Below are 20,997 nucleotides of genomic sequence, written 5' to 3'. Positions count from 1 at the left end.
GAGGGCTCAGGTAGTGCATTAGAAAGCTTTAGATTGGCTAGGAGGGAGTTGAAGAGGGAGTTAAGAAGGGCTAAAAGAGGACATGAGATGACTTTGGCTGATAGGATTAAGGAGAATCCTAAGGCGTTCTATAGGTATGTCAAGAACAGAAGGTTGGGTAGGGCAAGATTAGGGCCAGTTACAGACAGTAGAGGGAAGTTGTGTGTGGAACCAGAAGAGATTGGAGAGGCATTGAACCAATATTTCTCTTCGGTGTTCACGCAGGGGGACATGAATGTAGCTGAGGAGGACACTGGGGTGCAGGGGTGTAAAATAGAAAGTATTGCAGTTGATACCGGGGATGTGCTGGATATTCTAGAGGGCTTGAAAATAGATAAGTCCCCTGGTCCGGACGGGATTTACCCTAGGATTCTCTGGGAGGCTAGAGAGGTGATTGTAGAGCCTCTGGCTCTGATCTTCAGGTCATCGTTGGTCTCCAGTATAGTACCGGAAGATTGGAGGACAGCGAATGTTGTCCCATTGTTTAAGAAGGGGAACAGAGACTTCCCTGGGAATTATAGACCAGTGAGTCTTACTTCTGTTGTGGGCAAGGTTTTAGAAAGAATTATTAGGGATAGGATTTATAGTTATTTGGAGAGTAATGAATTGATTAGAGACAGTCAGCATGGTTTTGTAGCAGGTAGGTCGTGCCTTACTAACCTTATTGAGTTCTTTGAGAAAGTGACCAAAGAGGTGGATAGGGGTAAGGCAGTTGACGTGGTATATATGGATTTTAGTAAGGCGTTTGATAAGGTTCACCATGGTAGGCTTCTGCAGAAAATGCAGATGTATGGGATTGGGGGTAATCTAGGTACTTGGATCAGGAATTGGCTGGCAGATAGGAGACAGAGGGTGGTGGTTGATGGTGAATATTCGTCATGGAGTTCGGTTACGAGTGGTGTGCCTCAGCGATCTGTTTTGGGGCCACTGCTGTTTGTAATTTTTATTAATGATCTGGATGAGGGTATAGTTGGGTGGATTAGTAAGTTTGCTGATGACACCAAAGTCGGAGGTGTGGTAGATTGTGAGGAAGGGTGTCATAGTTTGCAGGGTGACTTAGACAGGTTGCAGAGCTGGGCCGCGAGGTGGCAGATGGAGTTTAATGCAGAGAAGTGTGAGGTAATTCATTTCGGTAGGAGTAACAGATGTGTTGAGTATAGGGCTAACGGGAGGACTTTGAATAGTGTGGAGGAGCAGAGGGATCTAGGTGTATGTGTACATAGATCCCTGAAAGTTGGGAATCAAGTAGATAAGGTTGTTAAGAAGGCATACGGTGTCTTGGCGTTTATTGGTAGGGGGATTGAATTTAGGAGTCGCAGCGTCATGTTGCAACTGTACACAACTCTGGTGCGGCCGCACTTGGAGTACTGTGTGCAGTTCTGGTCCCCACATTACAGGAAGGATGTGGAGGCTTTGGAGAGCGTGCAGAGGAGGTTTACCAGGATGTTGCCTGGTATGGAGGGGAGGTCCTATGAGGAGAGACTGAGGGATTTGGGATTGTTTTCGCAGGAAAGAAGGCGGCTAAGAGGGGATCTTATTGAAACATATAAGATGATTAGAGGTTTAGATAGGGTGGATAGTGATGGCCTTTTTCCTCGGATGGAGAAAGCTAGCACGAGGGGACATGGCTTTAAATTAAGGGGGGGTAGTTATAGGATGGATGTCAGGGGTAGATTCTTTACCCAGAGGGGGGTGAGGGATTGGAATGCCCTGCCTGCTGCAGTTGTAAATGCGCCTAGTTTGGGGGCGTTTAAGAGATCTGTGGATAGGTTTATGGACGAAAAAGGATTGGTTTAGATTAGTGGGTCAGTGTTTTTTTTTTAAAAAACTGGTCGGCGCAACATCTTGGGCCGAAGGGCCTGTTCTGCGCTGTAATGTTCTATGTTCTATATAGATGTTTTATCAGAACAACTAAATCCGATTCCACCACCCCATTGGTACTATAGGAGATCCTCAAATCAGTCCTCCTGGGAAACATTTCTTACAATGCATATATTATCAAAATTAAAACAATTAATTGGTGGGTTCAAGTTTAGAAATAGACCATCAATACTCCATCATCCCCACTCCTGGCTTATGTACAGACAGGCTAAAACTTGAGGCTTAATTTGACTTGCTTTCCACAGATAAAACTAAGTATATGTTACAATGGTCCAGAGCAACATTAGTGAATATGGGGATAAAGCTGGCCACCTTCTGACCTGTTAGTCTGTTTCTTGGGAGATAAAACCAAGTCTACAACTCCTCCCACGATCTTATTACTGACCCCTCTGATATTAATATACCTTTGCTTCTTCTTATTGTAACTTTTATAAATCGGAACCCCAGTCAAATAGCAGAACAATGGCTGATTTTCTAAATAACTTGGACATCCCATCTGGGAGGAAGGATTTGAAAAGAGACTTGGGTGATCCTTTAGGTCAGAGAGATAAACTGCATGAAGTCGAGGCAAAGAGGCAAGGGCCCAGGCCTTGATGGCTTTCCTATTGAATTCTATAAAAAGTTCTCTACTCAACTTACTCTTATTGTTAGATATGTTTAATGACTCATTATCACAAGGATCTCTGCCCCCAACATTGACTCAAGCTTCCACCTCGCTTATATCAAAAAAGACAGAGATCCTGTGGAATGTGGCTCACATTAGCCTATATCCCTGTTGATGTAAAGCTGTTAGCTAAGATATTGGTGTGATGTTTGGAGCCTTGTCATACTGGTATAATATCTGATGATCAATCTGCCTTTGTGAAGGAACATCAATTGTTCTCAAATGTATGTTATCTTCTTGACATTATGCTTTCCCAACTGCCACGATTGACCCAGAAACTGTTGTCTCTCTGGAAGCGGAGAGGATTATTGATAGAAACATGGATTGCATAAAAAGAGGGTTGGGAAATTTGCCACTGCTTATAAAGGGGAAAACAAATCAAAACGTCTTCCTGTTTACAGAGAGGTGGTGAGAGACGAAATTAGCACTGTTTAAATTAACCAGTCCATAACATAGAATAAGACATATTTCAACTCATTTCTCACTGAACTTAAGCAAAGGGTGAGTATTTTTGCCAAAGATAAAAGAAGTCGAGTTTAAAGATTTTACTGTAATGCACAACTAAAAGCAGCATGAACTAAAACCTATCTTTGTAGGCAACATATATGCTAAACCATGGAAATATTTCCCCATTTAACTACTAAAAATCCCCTCACTGTGGTTATACTTTTCATTATTTCTTAAATGGATATTTTAGTCCCCTAGAACCAGCTATTCTTTCTCTTCATTGCTACTTTCCTCTTCCTTTCCCAGCTGGGTAATTTCTAATCTCACAACTGGCTTTTCTGACGAGGATTATGTTGGAGATTTTTCCCATCTAGATTTGGGGAATCTTCCAGTCTTCTTGAACTGCTTAAATCTGCGTGAGAACTTCCTCCTGCACGGTGAACAATTGGATTAGTGTTTTCTCTGCTTCAAATGCAGGACTAGTTGACTCTATCATCCCATTCTTTATCTCTCAGATGACAGTAGACTGATTCTTGCCTGTGAGATTCAGTGAAATATTAAGAAAACTGTAACCCACACAGCAATGACTTGCTATAGATTTCTTTTTCCTAACCCCATCTCCAATTCTAATGTGAATCACATGGGTCTTGCAGCCAGGTAGAAATGCTAACTCACTATTCCTTAGACCATTCCCACCCCTGCTTCATTCTATCATGGAATTACACAAACAGTTCAAAGTATAAATTCATAAAACCTGGCACCCTATCGTGAGTCTTGGAGGCTAGCAGTCTACCCACAGTCAGCATAGATGTTTATACCAATGTCCATTTTACACTTTCTCAGCAAATCTCTCGCCTTGGGCTCTTTTGTCCCCATATCAACCATGGCAACTAGGTTTGTTGTCAAGAAGAATTTAAAGCAGGTCACATTTCCCTCTTCATTCCTCCATTTTATCTTAATTAAAGAGACAGTTCCAAAACACAATCTCAAACTTTGTATTTGCAACAGTAACCATCTATAAGATACATTACAACAAATCACCACGCCTCCTTCGAGTGCACCTTCCAAACCTGCAATCTCTACTGCCCTTGTCCTTTTAGATGGTAAACACCTGGGAACACCACACAGTTCAAGTTCCCCTCCAAGACACACACCATCCTGATTTGGAAAGATCCTTCACTTCACTGGGTTAAAAACCTGAATCTCCTCCTCAATAGCGCTGTAGGTGTGCCTGTACCACACTACCTGCAGCAATGAAAGGCAGCAGCTCATCACCATCTTCTCGAGATTAATTATGGATGCTGGCCTTGTCAGCAATGCATGCATCCATAAAGAAATAAAAAGATACTTCCAGCTAGGATAGTAGGCTGAATCTCTATAAAGTATTTTAAATTAATTGGATGCTGCAATGCAGAACTATAGGCTCTTTCTGCTTTAGATTAAGTATGGTGGACAAATAAATCATCTTATGATCTTGAATGAACACTGGTATCAGGGGAAAAGTAACTATCGACAATGGATTTTACTTCTGCACTGCTACTGATCAAACTAACAATAAGTTAGTTAATTGCTACACTGGATGTTCTTGAACAACTTCCATTTAGCCAACCAGTAGTCTCAATCTGGGTAGAATTTGTAGCATTTACCCCATTAAGCATTCAACTGCTGCCAGATAGTTACTTCAAAATACTTCAGTGAAGGTCGTGTTCTGCTCCTGATATTCATGCAACTTGATTCCTATACAGGTTTGCACCTTCAGGTGAGAAAATTGGAGGCAACATCCTCTGAAGAAATTCATCTCATTGCTAACGTTTCTAATCTCTAATTGAAATCATAAATACTCAGCTAGACCTGGCCCCAAACAACTTATGTAATTTATCTTGAACGGTCAGCCCAAAAACATTTGTTCAAATGTTTCATCAGTTCAAAAATTATTCCTTAGCTAGGAATCTGAAAAAAAACTTTAGCTGCATAAAGTGCTGAGCAAAAATGTAACTTAATTCTTAAATCATTGCTATGTTTATTTATTAGTGTCCAAATAGGCTAACATTAATACTACAATGAAGTTAGTGTGAAAATCCCTTAGTCGCCATACTCTGGCACCTTTTCAGGTATACGGAGGGATACTTTAGCATGACCAATGCACCTGACCAGTATGTCTTTCAGACTGTGGGAAGAAACTGGAGGAGCTGGAGGAAACCCACACAGGCATAGGGAGAACATGCAGACAGGGACTCAAGCTAGCAATCGCACCCAGCTCCCTGGAGTTGTGAGGCAGCAGTGCTAACCCCTGTGCTAATCTGCATTCTGCACCTAAACATAAATGAATCAAACTTAGAATCGGGAATCCTGAGACTGACCTTTGAAGTGGTTTCATTGTGATCAAATCCTTTCAGATTACAGAATAAATTTCACAGCAAGCAGCCTGGCCCCTATTTACATTGCCAACTCTGTAGATGCACTTTTGGCATAGTTTCAGTGGCCACTGCCAGCTTTGCATCCCAGAAGGATACTGGCACAGAAACCTGGCACTCTGGAGCAACAGCTATTTGTCAGACTGAATCTGGCGAAGCAGAAGAATGAAGAGTAGGCCACTCGCCAGATGGAATCTTTGTGATTGATTTATAACAAAATCACTTAGCAACAAAAGATGTTGCTTCTCCTAACCCAGCCCATGCAACCCCCACCCCCTACGGCAACCTCACCTGTGCAAAAGCCTAGTCACAAGAATTATATTTCTCTCAACTGTTGAATACTGATAGATGAACTGAAGTAAATATATGTTTTAAATAAATTACTGGCACCCTTGGCTGCTTTGCTTTATTTCACATCTGGTACTGTTGGTGAGCAATGATATCACAGACGAGTGAAAAGGAACGCGCTCCACTGGAACATCCTCAAGCCTGTGTTAAAAATGTTTGCATTCAACCCCCACTGAAAACTTCAGCCCAGACTTCATGCTTTAGAAGAGTTGTTCAACTGAACACCTTGTATCTGTTCAAATTGATGGGAAAATATCTGTGACACTATTCAAAAAGAGTTCACCCAGTGACCTGGCCAACATTCATCCCTCAATCTGCAATAAGTTGGATTAACTGACTCTTACCTCATTACTGTTACAGTTGCCCACAAGAGAATACATAAGAACATAACACTTGATATAACTACAAGTTCTTCCTAAGTATTTCCATGGTATTTGCTTTTTTCTGTGCAAAATTTAAGTGTTGGTTGGATCTGGATTATAAGAGGAGCAGAAGTAGTCTTCCCTGCCAGTCTCCAATCCCTAACCAATGTACAGTTGTAGCTTGCTTTATACAATATACATTCCCACATGAAAAAGCTTGGACTTAACCATTCCCGCAGAGGGGGCCTTATCTGTTATGGAGAGAGGAGAAAATAGCAATTGGAGCCTCTTTAGCAATTGCAACAAGGGACTTCTCCTTGATTTAACACAATTAATCTCTGCTGCCTTAACCCTCTGCTGTCTTACAAAGGGACCAATTCTTCAATCAAGTACCCATTTTAAGAATAAAAACCTATCAGACTTTCTACCCCCATATGAGCATGCTGATAAAAGTGCCCCCATTGAATGATTCCATTAAATTAATGCATCTTTGCATTTACTTGAGCAAAGAACAGTTAATGCACATCACTGCAACAAAATGCAAATTGAAGAGCTGCCAAGCTATTCTTATGGTCAGCCTTCCCCTCAGGGTAAAAATGCCTTTCTCTTATTCTGGCTCCTTTCCCAGGCACAACTTGAGGGTGAGGATCATGGTTGGTTGGTTACATTTTGACTAAAGGGATAAGAGGGATGCCCTCCTCTCAGAGTATCTGCCACTGGAGCCCTTCTTGTTGCCTCCAATTCTCCGTTGGTGATATGTGGAAAATAAGCAAATAGTGACAATAAGACAGTACGACTAAAATCAATAATATTACTTATTGAATTGGAGAATTATCTTGGGTTGTGCACTATCGCACATGGCAGTGTCAAGTACTGTGTCTCAGAGAGAGAGGAAACATGCCTATAGAAAGACAACAAAAGCACAACATCCAATCTTCTGTTTTAAAGGCAGATTGGCTTTTGCTATAAAAAGAAAGGGAGAAACTATACTGGAATTTTTCTTTTTCTTGAAATCACAGTCCTGCCAAGAAATAATTTAAAGAAACAACAAAGGAAATTACACAAATTACATTTGGAAAAGGAAATGAAACAAGTGGGGGGGAAAAAAGATTCTATAACCTAAAGACTCAGCATTGTAACAGTGGGCAAAACTCAAGATCAAATGCAACGCTAAATGTTTCAAGACAAGAACTTTGCCTTTTGCAATTAAAACCAAAACAAAAGAGGAACAAGACAAATTAGTCAAGGATCGAGTGATTGCATCTGCAATAAGCAGCGATTGGGCAACCCCAATCATCAAATTGGATAGTTCTGTACAAATCTGCAGGGACTTTAAGATGACGATAAATCCAGTACAGTGTGTTGACCAGTGTCCCTTATCATTAATCGAGGACCTATTTGCTGGATTGTCTAATGGTCAGCAGTTCAGTAAGATAGATTTGTCCCAAGCATACCTCCAGATTCCCTTCCTAACACTGCGATGGGTGTGCCTACACAACATGTGGTGGTTCAAAAAGACAGTTTATCATCACTTTCTCGAGAGCAATTAGGGATGAGCAACAAATGCCACCTACACTCATATCCCATGAGAGAATAGAAAAACTTATTATAGTGAATTCCCCATATAGAAAATGGCAGAGTTCGTAACTGCTACACTAAACAGTCTAGGTGAAAAATCATCGAACCTGCACACTCCTAATACAAAACCTTATCATAGTGTTTTTTCCATAATAAATACCCATATTTACATTTATAATGGATTTGTCACAAGTAAACTCGCCATGTTGTAATCCCCTTCTAGCTCTTGTTGATGCTGCCACATCCCAGCATTCATCTCACTTCCTTTGCCTCTGCTGCAGAAATACTCCATGTTCCCATTCACTACTCCCGTGCTTCCTCAACTGCTGTAGATTGTTACTTTAATAAAGAAAAGTTATTATATAAAACTAGGGTCAGAGCAAAAGATGGGAACTAAATTATATCTATGACCCCTTGCCCAGTTATCTCCACTCTCTAAGCCAACACAGCAGAGGTCTACAAAACATAGTGCTGGGGTGGAAACTATTTTCAAGTCTGATTTTGACCCTGAAATGATCATTTATAGAGCATGTGCCCCAACCAGGAAAGCAGAAGGCAAGTGTGAAATCAGGCCTCAGACCTTAATCATGGTAATGTGATTGAGTGGTTGGCAGCCTTTGTCTCTCCACAGGTAACTCTCCCATTTAAGCAATTGAATAAAAACTATTGTCCCCAGTGATAGCAGATCACAGAGACAAATGAAGCAGCAAAAGGGTAGGGACTGTTTGGGAGCGTTGTTGTGATGGGAAATGTGCTCCTTGCTCCAAGCAATGATTTTACTTTGTTTAAAGTGAAAAGAATTGCTAGTCCCCAAGAATCCTAAACACAGCAGGTCCAATATACACTCTGCTCATTTCTCTCTAATTTCAGTAAAGTCACCTCATTTATATTTATCAATCACAAATCCTTCCAATGCACACTGACCAACCACGTGACAGAAAGAAAGTTGGAGTCTCCGCCATCACTATCCATAGCTCCAGACTACAACATGAATGTTGTCACACCAGTGGACTCTGTGACACACCACTGGGTGGTTCTATAACCTCTTTGTTGCAAAAGAATTATACTCAAGTCCAGCCACTGGGTGGCAGTGTGTGGCACCACTGTGGTCTCTGTATATACAGTAAGAAGTCTCACAACACCAAGTTAAAGTTCAACAGATTTATTTGGTAGCAAAATCCATTAGCTTTTGGAGCACTGCTCTTTTGTCAGGTAAGTGGGAGTTTGGTTCACAAACAGGACATATAAAGACACAAACTCAATTTACAAAATACAAAATTATGGTTGAAACGCGAATCTTTACAGGTAATCAAGTGTTAAAGGTACTCAATGTAAGTGGAGAGAACGTTAAGCACAGGTTAAAGAGATCTGTATTGTCTCCAGACAGGACAGTAAGTGAGAATTTGCAAGCCCAGGCAAGTTGTGGGGATTACAGATAATATGACATGAACCCAAGATCCGGGTTGAGGCTGTCCTCGTGTGCGGAACTTGACTATCATCTTTGCCCAGTGACTCTGTGCTTTCATGTGTCATGAAGGCTGCCTTGGAGAATGCTTACCTGAAGATCAGAGGCCAAATGCTTGTGACTGTTGAAGTGTTCGCCAACAGGAAGAAAACAGTCTTGCCTGGTGATTGTCAAGTGGTGTTCATTCATCTGTTATTGTAGCGTCTGCATGGTCTCCCCAATGTACCATGCCTCGGGACATCCTTTCCTGCAGCGTATCAGGTAGACAACGTTGGCCAAATTGCAAGTGTATGTACTGTGTACCTGGTGGATGGTGTTCTCGCATGAGATGATGGCATCCATGTCAATGATCTGGCACGTCTTGCAGAGGTTGCTGTGGCAGGGTTGTATGGCGTCGTGGTCATTGTTCCCCTGAAGGCTGGGTAGGCTGCGGACAATGGTCTGTTTGAGGTTGTGCGGTTGTTTGAAGGTATACATCTCTCTACATCCACAGCTTGGAATCAGAGATACGACTGAACATTGCACTATAGGATCTTGTTTGTCAAAAAGGATAAAAGGAAACCAGTGAAAAAAATACATTAAATCAAAACAGTAAACAGACAGAAGTTCAGAAAATAAGTAATCAATTCAAGAAAATCAAGTTCAATTGGGTAAATGAATTGCATCATTTGTGAAAAGTTTAAATATAAGTGTCTGCACCTATTTCAAAATTAGGTCATACCAAATCGTCAGTTTTTCAATTTGCTCATGAACCATGCAATTGTGATCAGTGATCCATATAGAGTTTTTCTTGCAGTTTTGCTACACTTTCTCACAAATCTTTATTCCTGAATGATATTCCTCCCTCTTTGTAGCCTCTTTTAGTTGTATAATTGCACTTCTTCAATTTTTACCTCTTGCACATTTTCAATTTTTTTTTGTTCCAACATTGCGTCCAACAGCTGAAGGGTGGCTGCCAAAGGGGGAAAATCCCCCCCCTCCTCCAATCCTCTCTATCTTCCTTTAAGACGCTCAATTAAATCTCCCAGCAAGCTTCATGTCATTCTTCTAATGTCTCATGTGGTACAATTTCAAATTTTGTTTGGTAACATTCCTTGAAGCATCTTGGAACCGTTTGCAATGCTAAAGACACACCACATAAATGCAAGATTTTTATATTATTGTTTGTTGGCCTGAGCAACAATAAATATCTTCCCTCAGTAACCACTCCTCACATTTCAGTAGATGCAGAATGTCAACATACTATTCAAATACATCAGGCAGGTTCTGGTTTTGAAAAAGTTTCACACATGGTCACTGAGTTATCATTCTCTAACCTAGGCAATTGTGACCAACTTAATATAAAAGCAAAATACTGCAGATGCTGGAATCTTAAACAAAAACAGAAAATGCTGGTCTGACAGCATTGTGGAGAGATAATAGAGCCAACATTTCAAGTCTGCGTCATCCTGATTTGAAACTTTCGATCTATTCTCTCACCACAAATGCTGTCAATTGTGACCGACTGTTGTGAGCAGTTGCTGCTGTAGGACTGCTTCCCCGCAGGGATCACTAAATTTAGCATAAACCATGATTTGAACTGGGAGCATTTAGGAATGTATGATTTAGTACCACACTGACAATTGCTCTAAATAAGTATTTGCTTTTAAACCTTGAATGCTAGAGCAGGGTAATTTAGTATTAGCCAGAAGGTTTTGCTACCCTGGCTAAATTGAGCTCTCAGAAATTCTAGCCTCTCATGCCTTTCCTCTCTCTGGACTCAACTATTCTAACACACTCCTGACTGGGATCCTACGTTCTACAAAGTGAGGTCATCCAAAATTCTGCTGCCCATTGTTTTAACTCACAATGTGTCCCATTCCTCTAAACTCTCGGCAAGTCCCATTTCCCCGAAACTCTCGGCAAGTCCCATTTTTCCCCAAGACTCTCGGCAAGTCCCATTTTTCCCCAATACTCTCAGCAAGTCCCATTCTCCTCATTCATTTACAAGCAACATTTTAATTTTAAAATTCTCATCCTAATTTTCATCCCTCCCCTCCATCTCCAGTCTCCTCGAGTCCCACAATCCTCTGAAATATCTACACTCCAATAATTCTGGCATCATGTGCACCCCCAATATTAATTTATCCACCATTGATGACCAAACATTCAGTTGCCCAGACCCCAAATTTTGGAATACTCACCTTACATGTCTCTGTCTCTACTTAGCTTTCCTATTTTAAGACACTCCCTAAACATTTGGTCATTTGACCAAATCCCCTTATGTAGCTCAGCGTCATAGTTTGGTTAATAATGTTCCTGCGAAACACTATGGAATATTTTATCATGTTATTTGACAAGATTTATAAAATCAAAGCCAGAAAAATATTTTCCTGATGTAGATCCCATTGATGTATGTCTGTGCATGAAACTCAACAGTTACGTACAGAAAATCCACATTTTACATTTAAAAACACTTGGGATAGAATTTAAAGCAAGCAACGCTGGTCTTGCCTGCAGTTAGAGAGCTTGCCAGAGCCCCAGGTTGCCTCTTTTTGGGAAGGCCTGCTCCATTAAGTACCAATCAGGCACTTACTTGGCCAGCAGCAGGATTTCCCCAGGATCAAAGACACTGTGGGCAGACATCCCACCTCCCGAAAGTCAATCTGAGATTGGCAACATTGTTCAGTAAGGCCATCAGAGAGGCAATGGCTGCCACTGGTACTACACCCACCTGAGAGCAGGATTGCCAGGGAAACCAGGCACAGCTGAGTGAAGGCAGGAAAGGGCAGTGCTCCTGCCACTAAGCCTGCCCAGGGGAAGGTATTAAATCCCACCCTTAGTTTTATTTTACATGTTAGTAGCCAGGTTATCAATTTTAATGTACATTCATCAGCTCATTATTTTTGGCAGAACATTTAACTATGCACTGTCATGTACATTATGAAATTAGTTACTGCATTTTTAAATCTGTTCAATTTTGTCAGTCACATTTTCCTAAAAATGATTACAGTTGCATCATCTATTTTAATAGAATTATGTATATTTCACATTTGAAGGTTAAGCTGAATGGACATTAGTTAGTTGCACCACAACATGACAAAGGCCAGGATTCTCCAATTTCACCCGTGGCTGGGATTCACCGGTTTGGCTGCAGTCAATCGAGTTTTGGCTGAGTGCCAAATTCTCTGTTCTTGCTGGCAATGGTGGTGAGGTGGATTAGATCAAGAATTCCAGCTAAATAAATAACTTTACAAATATGAAGATCTCTATGATTACTGGAAACAATCCAAGAACATTGTAAATTGACTAATGAAATATGAACAAAGGATAAAATAATCATCACCACAATAATTTAAATAGTCCCCCCATACAATCTAATGTTACTCTCTTCAATATGAATTATTTTCAACAGGATCTGGGTGCCCTGGTACATGAATCACAAAGTTAGTATGCAGGCACAGCAAGTGATTAGGAAGACAACTGAAATGTTGACGTTTATTGCAAGGGGAATGGAGTATAAAATAGGGAGGTTTTTGTGTAGTTGTACATGACCATGGTGATGCCATCTGTGAGATACAATGTAGTTTTGTTCTACTCACTTGAAAAAAAATATTGTTAGCACTTCAGACAGTTCACTTGACTCATTCATGGGATAAGAGGTGAAAGGGTTAAAAATCACAAGTTGCAAGCTGAATCTCAGTCACACAGGAAAAACTATGTGCAAATAACAGGTTTTGATTAAAGTAAGCCCAGATAACGCTCAAGGACTATCTAATCGAATGATGTGCAGCTGCAGTTACTATCTGCCCATTAGAACAAGAACAACGGAAAGGGAGGTTGAGATACCATTGTCAGAGATATAACTATCATTTCTTGTCAAAATAACATTCCCTTACATATGCATGATGTAACCATAACTATGATTGGATAAAGATAACTCCTACTCTTTTATTGCTATATGCTAATTACTTGTAATTGACAGAGACTTGAATTACCTTTGTATTTCTGAATTCTTCACTCTGAATGCCCTCTATGGACATTCAAGGTCCTGCAGGTGGTTGTAGTAAAGTTCATCTTGAAACTTCTGTTTCTTTGCTTGGCTACTTGAAGGAAATGATGGTTTTCTTGTTTTTTTAAAAAAACTATCATACAGCCTCCAACAGATTTGATGACAGGATGGGATTTCACTCACGCCGGCTGGGGATAGCAGTAAGTATGAATCATTTGATTGATACTCTTGAGTGGAGCCATTGTAAACCCAGCAAAAGTAGCCAGTTTAAAGAGGAAAAAATAAAGTAAACCAAACAAGGGGAGCGAAAAGATGAAGCTATTAGTGTGTGGTAGTCAATAAGACCATAAGCTGTGGCAGCCAAGAAGACAAATATCAAAAAGGCAAGAGCCGAAAAAGCAGAACTTGAATTTATTACAGAATAGGGAGGAGATGCAGTAAACTTCTTGAAAGTTTATCTTTAAAAACAAATCTGAGAGAGCCAAGCTCTCTCTTAAATCAGGTAGCAATTTGTACCGTCTAGAGGAAGGGCTGAATTACAGCTTATCTGTACATTCATAGATTTGTTTATTTTGGTTTTGAAGTCAAGATTTTTCCATCTGGGGAGATAAAGTTAAGGGTTTTAATTATAGGAATTTACAAGTTTACACTTACAGAATTCATTGTTGCTTTGAAGCCGGTGCTATGTTTCTATGCTTTAATGTTTTTGGCATGATTTTGAGATCATAGTTTGTGATTTAAGTCAAATAGATTAAGAAAAAGGAAGTGTAATTGATGAAGTTATTTTTCATAGGTTATGGACCTGGATTCACATTTCAAGGATGAATCCAGAATATTTTAAGAAATGTGGGAATTTTAAACTGGATACAAGTTCACACGCGAGATTGAGATATTTTTAATTATAGTGGTTGATTAAAATTTGGAATATTTTAAACGATTGTGACAAATCTTGCATTGATCTTGGGTTAAAACCTCGTCAGGCCAAAAGATTTACTCCTGACACAATTAGAACCACAAAAAAGGATGATTTTGAAATCAGATGCTGGGGAAAACAAGAGAGAATGATTCCCAGATATGGGTGATGACATAATAACGTCCATTTGAGAACTTTACTCCACCCCTTTTGAAACTAGCAGAGAATTAACCCTTGTCTGTTAACAATTGAATATTTTCTTTTATGCAGGAACAAATTTTGAATTGTCAGATGTGTCCAGAGTAAGTAACCCATTTTGTCCAAGAAGGATGGATCTTCATGTTTTTCTTTGCAGGTAATTGCAAATAAAGCAAGATTTGCAATAGCTTCAATTTGAGGGAGAGGCTAAAACTAGGGGACATAGTTTAAGAATGTGAGGTCAACCATTTAAGATGAAGGTGAGAATTTTTTTCTCTCAGAGGGCGGTTAGAAAGCTAGGAAGCTTGGGTCATTTATCTATTCAAATGTTAGGCTGAGTTTTGATAGACAAGGGAGTCAGAGTTATGGGATGGCAGACCACAACCACATCAGCCATGATCTAATTGAAAGTGTTGTAGGTTTCGAGGGCCGAGTGGCCTATTCCTGCACGAATCCTATGCTTTCTCATTCTTTCAGACTAGTTCATCCTTCAAAGTGGTGAATCATGAGCTAGTGAAAGCATGCCAAATGCACAGAAGTAATTTGTATTACGTATAAAATCTTGTTCTGGGTCCTCACCTGGACTCCTCAAAGGAGGAAGCAGCAAGATACATGTGCACAAACCATGCTATGTAACAAAGCTCAAAAGCACTACAAATCAGGGAAATTAAGAGGGAATTTTATATGGACTGGATGAACAAAATGTGGGTAATTTATCAGAAGTACAGAAATTACAAATTACTTGCTTTTTGAACATTCAGCAAAAGTCAGTAATTTTTGCAAAAACGTGTATACTCCATACACATTGTGTCAAGATAAGCATATTGCACATTGGCTAAGATGTATTCACACCCTAAGCTGAGTAAGCCTTCATCCTGCTTGGAGGAACTTGAAAACTTGAAATCCAACATAAAGAAATATATTCCACTACGCACTCAGAAACTCGATGCTTGGTAGTGAGCATTCTTAAAGATCTGTAACAAAGTATCTAAGCGGAAGACCAGCAGGCTTCCCTGATTTTATCCTTGTAGACAGTCCAAAACTCCATGGCGCAATATTTGTTGCACTACAAGTGCAAGCTTTGTTGATCAGTCAATGGCGATAATGAAAACATCCTTACTTCCATCACCCGCTCCAGCAGGTACACAAAAGCCTTCATAAAGCTCTGAGCATGAAATACAACTTGCTAATTTCAGGGAGGGCTAAGGGAACAAAGGCTACTGTGTAGGTGAAAAGTTTTACAATGGGAGAGTGTCCTACAAGTCCTTATTTAGACAATACTCTGCCTACAAAAGGTAGCCAGTGAGAACTGTTTCCCTTTTTATAACTTCTTTGCATTAGAAAAGTCAATCAGATTTTTTCGAAAAGTACCGTACTAATATGCTTCCATTCAGATTGGTGAAAAACACATTCCAAAAACAGAAAGTAAACTGAAACAAGTCCATTTTAGAACAGTATATAAAAGAGTAAAAATCTACTAGACATTAACATGAATTATGAGAAAATAGCTGATAAATTGATTCTTATTCTGTTGTGCAATAGTAGAATTCATGACATAACTGCAGTGCAATGATTTGTAATTGGGAAGGAAAAAAGACAGCAAAGCACATGACTGTTAAGGATAAGAACTTTAAAAGGAACAACATCCTCAAATCCTTTTTATGGATGATTATTCAATTTTATTCAATGGATAAACAAATAAGAACAAACAATTTTTCTTTCCTTTTTGTCACAACGTGTTTTTTAAGCAGTAGGGGAAAACCAAACTTTTCAGAAGAATACAAATACAGGTTTTGTAATACAAAATTACATTTTTGCAGTAATTCTACCATACTACTGAAAGCAGCTTCCTGAATCCAGTCATTGGCAATAAGACCCACTGGCAAAAAAATGCTTTCATGCAGCATGTTAAACTTGATTTTAAACAATACTACTTAATGGCTCTTTGCTTCCAGTGTTTAGTTCAGAAATTTAAATTCAAGTGAATGTCATTAGGAACAATGAATAGCACATTTTCCAGGTGGACATTCAACGCTTTCTAAACTTTACAAAAATAATTTGCATGCTTATTTTCATACTCACTTCCCAGATAATGTTTATTTCAAAGACTTGGAAAAGAAACACAATAATGTAACAAATATATTAGTTTGCTGGAATCATTAAAAAGTATGGGATGCCTGTCAAGGCAACCTGGGCAGCTTCAGGACACCAGCTTTTAATTAGATCAACTATTGCATTTTGCTTGCTGAATATAGAAGAGAAAATAATGCAGTTGAGACACAGAGACCATGAGAAAAAAAAAACAGACATGTAAAAACTAGAAATTTGAGAGGGAAAGCTAATCAAATAGGCAGCAGAGAGATGCAAGTAAGTTATCACGCATCGTGCCTTATCTTCTGATGGTATGTAAGAGAGGAAATGAGTAAAACTATGACACAGTATACCAGCTTACATCTTGATGTGCAACTGTAAAAGGCACACAAAAAAAATCAAGTGGCATATACAAAAAATCATCAGGTAATGGCATAAGTTGAGAGGCTTTCAATGTTTGGGTGATAAAGATCGGGGAAATATAGAGACTGAAAGCAAAGAACCAAAAAAGTAACAGCCTTAGGCATTACAAAAATTTGTCAATGGGAGAGATGGTAATTAAAGTAATCTTCCCCTGGATTCAAAGGATAACAGCCCACTCAAAGCTTAGCCTTTGTGGTCTACAACACTAGAGCTCTCAATGTATTTTCTTGTAATCACTCCCCAATCACTCATTTCTCTTTGGATAAAAATTAAATCACTCATATTAACTTGATGGAGAGGATTAAAGAAAAAAGTTTCAGCCCTTACGTGCAATGGATTTATAAGGTACAGAATTATAAAAATGCAACATTGTACAGTTTTCATTGTAAGTACAAAAATCTATCACCTTTTGTGAAATGCACATTGAACCCTGAAGCCATTTATCCCACAGGCATAATATTAAGTGTTTCATTGTTGTACTATATTCTCTAAAGCTCTGTACATAAGTGACTGTGTAGTGTATTTTTTCTTGCAATTAAGCTCCCATCACATTCAGAAATTCGATATACTTTTCAATATCCTTTATCAAGATATTTTATGAAATTAGAATGATATTCTAGGTTTTATTAAAATATTAATTTCATTTATTACCGTTGTAAGGCCAGAGCTAATTAAAACTGCATAGAATTACAAACCTACAAAAATGTATTAACAATATATACAGAAATTTATCTACTCCAAACATGAAAATGTACCATAAATTTATCTAGTAAAAATGTCAAACTAACATACATTTGAGTTTTTTTGTATATCTGAATCACTTATTTTGTGAAGTATATACTATAACACTGATAGCACAACTGTCTAAAGTGATCTCAATCACACTTTTAGTCCCATTTAACAGATTGTTTCGACAGAGGTGACCTGTTTACCAACTTTCCTCTGTTGATCTTTCTCTTTCTTTTGAATCTTGTCTTTTTGTTTCTCTAGTTTCTCTTGTGCTTTCTTAATTTCTTTAAGCTTTTTCTTTATGGTGGCGCGATCATTTTGACTGGCAACCCCCAGAGCCTGAAAAATCAAAGCAAACCTAAATTGTAATCTCATTGTAACACTTAAAGCTGACTGTATGCAAAATCTGTGCGTTTTATTACAGCCTCGACAATTGAATATTCGATGTTTAAAGCTGACAGGGTTGGTGGTGCAAGTAAGGAGAGAGGGTTTTCACACAGAAAAGCAAGGCTAGTATATTCTGCTGCTGAATGAAAAATATTTCAGGTGTATATATCAACTGCTGCTATTTACTTGTGATGCAACATCTTTCAGGAAAGGGAAACTGCCATTTTATTTGAATCAATATCTACAATGCACAATAGTTTAAAATTCATCCTTCTGAGGCAGCAATCTGAAGCAATTCACAAGTCATCACCTCTCTATCAGTTCACATTTCATTTTGGCTGCTAAACACAAAGTGAAACAGGCTGGTTAGCTTTTTCACCCAGGGGTCGGGCTCAAACAGGAATGTGGCCGAGTCAGAACATTTTCTTTGCATTGTTGTGGGGAAAACAAAAGTATAAGAAACCACTGCAAACCGACATGTTTGTTTCCACTTGCCTGTCTTCTTAAAATTGGCAAACAACTACAATTCCTGGTTCTGTTTGTAACAGGAATAACACTTGGGCAGGCAACCTCAATCAGCAGAGAGTGGGGGCCTAGAAAACAACCTGCTAAACTCACTCAGCAGGGGTGGGCACCATAGCAATAAACTTATTGGTTGGGCTATCAATAGGAAATCAAACTTTATCTGTGGTGGTAGTGGTGGGAGGTTGAGGGAGAACAAGGAAAAGAAACTTGCAGGATATGATCAGCTCAGCACTCCATGATGTGATCTGCAGCATTACATTTATTTATCTGACTGATATGCTTTCACCCTAGGGGTGGGGAGGAAATAAGTAACGCATTCCACAAGAGGAAGTGTAAATTAGTTGGGTGTGACATACAGAACCATACTAGTCTCTTGCAATGTCAACCAACATGGTCAAGAAATTAAATCCTTCTATAATTCTGCTACCAATTGAGACTACACAGATGGGAAGTTACCAAGGCCCTAAAGAAAGGGTGGAGATTCAGAGGAGAATAAGGTTGCACTTCAAAAATACTCTAATTCACTGAAAAGTAATGAATCTTTTTGATGGAGAGTTTGCTCACAATTAGGCTGAAGCAGAAAGAGAAATCAACTTCTATTTATATGTTTATTAAAACAGAATGCAGTGACCTGACGGTAGATGAAAATATTATACCTATTAAATGTTAAACATTTATCAACAATCATCAACACATTTATCGACAATCATCAACATATTTATCAACAATTTCAGTAAAATCTGAGGTCACATCTGTGTCCTAATTAGTTTCTACTTTACAATTAATTACGATTTTTTAAGAAGTCATACTTATGCACATTCCCTTTACATGAAGGCATGTTGTGTAACTGGTAGAACAGCTGAACGTGATACATGACGGTTGAGCCAAGTGCAGAGTGGGTGGAAAGTATGGAGGGGCGGTTGAACGCGAGTCCAAACTCGTGTTCTGCGGAAGTGGAGCATAGGTCTAAGCTAGTGTTGTGGTGGTTAAAGGACAGCAGTTGGAAATCGGCAACTGAGCTCTGACAGTTGATCCTCAGGAGTTGAAGAGTATGGAGGTCTTCATTGTCCTCCTTTACATATAGTTTGCTTCAAATAAATAATTCAATTACTTTCACCTGTCAAGTAATTGTAGAGCCTCACGATTATTACAATAACTAAGGCACAAAAATATCATTTAAGTTCTTTATCTTTTCAAATGGTGTTTATCAGTAGCTAGTTATTGTAAATAAATTACCTTCACAAAGTGCAGGATGCACTTCTAACAAAAGACAACGATTAAGTTGCATTAGTTAATTATATCTATGTGTTCAAACCATGCAGTGATCTACAAAGCATGACTGGGCTGAACTTCCATAACTGTTGACAAAGGGACTTGATGGCAGATAATATCCTGGTCTCTCAAACTGAGGTAAGAAAAAACAAACTAGTATCTGGTATCTCGAAGCAGGACCGTTCCACCAATTCGCCAACTGCGGATCACCTCCAAGGCACTAAACCATAGAATTTCTACAGTGCAGAAAGAGGCCATTTGGCCCATCGAGTCATACTGACCCTCCAAAAGAGGATCCCACCCAGATTCTACCCTCTGTCCTATCCCCTTAACCCAGCGGACTTGCTCTAACTTAATTTAATTTCTGCTTTCACCACACAATTAGCACATCTCCAATAATGGCATTTCACATTTCATTATAGAAACAACAGATGCACCAAAGCTCTACACAGAATCTCTGTCATTCACAAGAAAGGAAATAGGAATGACCCTGGTAATTATATGCTGGTTAGTCTTACTTCAGTGGTCAGTAAGTTAATGGAAAAGGTCCTGAAGGACAGGATTTACGACCATTTGGAAAGATGCAGCTTAATCTGGGATAGTCAGCACGGTTTCGCGAAAGGCAAGCCTTGCCTCACAAATTTGACTGAATTCTTTGAGGAGGCAATTAAGTGTGTAGATGAAGATAGAGCAGTTGATGTTGTATACATGGATTTTAGTAAGGCATTTGATAAGGTTCCGCATGGTAGGCTCATGAAGAAAGTAAGGTGGTGTGGGATAGAGGGAAATTTGGCCAATTAGATAAGTAACTGGCTATCTCATAGAAGTCAGAGGGTGGTGGTGGATGGAAAATTTTTAGGCTAAAGACCAGTTACCAGTGATGTACCATAAGGATCAGTGCTGGATCCTTACTATTTGTGATTTTTTATCAATGACTTGGAAGAGGGGGCAGAAGGGTGGGTCAGTAAATTTGCTGATGACACCAAGATTGATGGAGTAGTGGATGAGGTGCAGGGCTATTGTAGGCTGCAAAGCGACATTGATAGGATGCAGAGCTGGGCTGAAAAGTGGCAGATGGAGTTTGACCCTGATAAGTGCGAGGTGATTCATTTTGGTAGGACAAATTTGAATGCGGATTACAGGGTCAATGGCAGGGTTCTGAGGAACCTGGAGGAACACAGATCTTGGGGTTTATATCCACATGAAGGTTGCCACAAGTGGATAAAGCGGTGAAGGCGGCCTATAGTGTGTTAGCATTTATTAACAGGGG

The 20,997-nt window shown here is 39.4% G+C and overlaps 1 protein-coding gene across 4 annotated transcripts in view; it reads right to left on the bottom strand.

Moving 5' to 3' along the window:
• Nucleotides 1–15,953: 15,953 nt before the first annotated feature.
• Nucleotides 15,954–20,997, bottom strand: part of LOC145350096 (neurabin-1-like) — a 103,696-nt gene continuing 98,652 nt past the window's right edge. For all 4 annotated transcript variants that reach the window (XM_080198994.1, XM_080198992.1, XM_080198991.1 and 1 more), the window contains exon 19: nt 15,954–17,882. In XM_080198994.1, coding sequence (XP_080055120.1) covers nt 17,712–17,882 — 171 coding nt within the window. In that variant the 3' untranslated portion in view covers nt 15,954–17,711. The remainder of the gene's footprint in view (nt 17,883–20,997) is intronic.

The sequence above is a fragment of the Carcharhinus amblyrhynchos genome, chromosome 11 (genome assembly GCF_965287045.1).
Source record: "Carcharhinus amblyrhynchos chromosome 11, sCarAmb.v2.hapA, whole genome shotgun sequence".
NCBI classification, from domain to species: Eukaryota; Metazoa; Chordata; class Chondrichthyes; order Carcharhiniformes; family Carcharhinidae; genus Carcharhinus; species Carcharhinus amblyrhynchos.
This window is presented reverse-complemented; position numbering and strand designations above follow the sequence as displayed.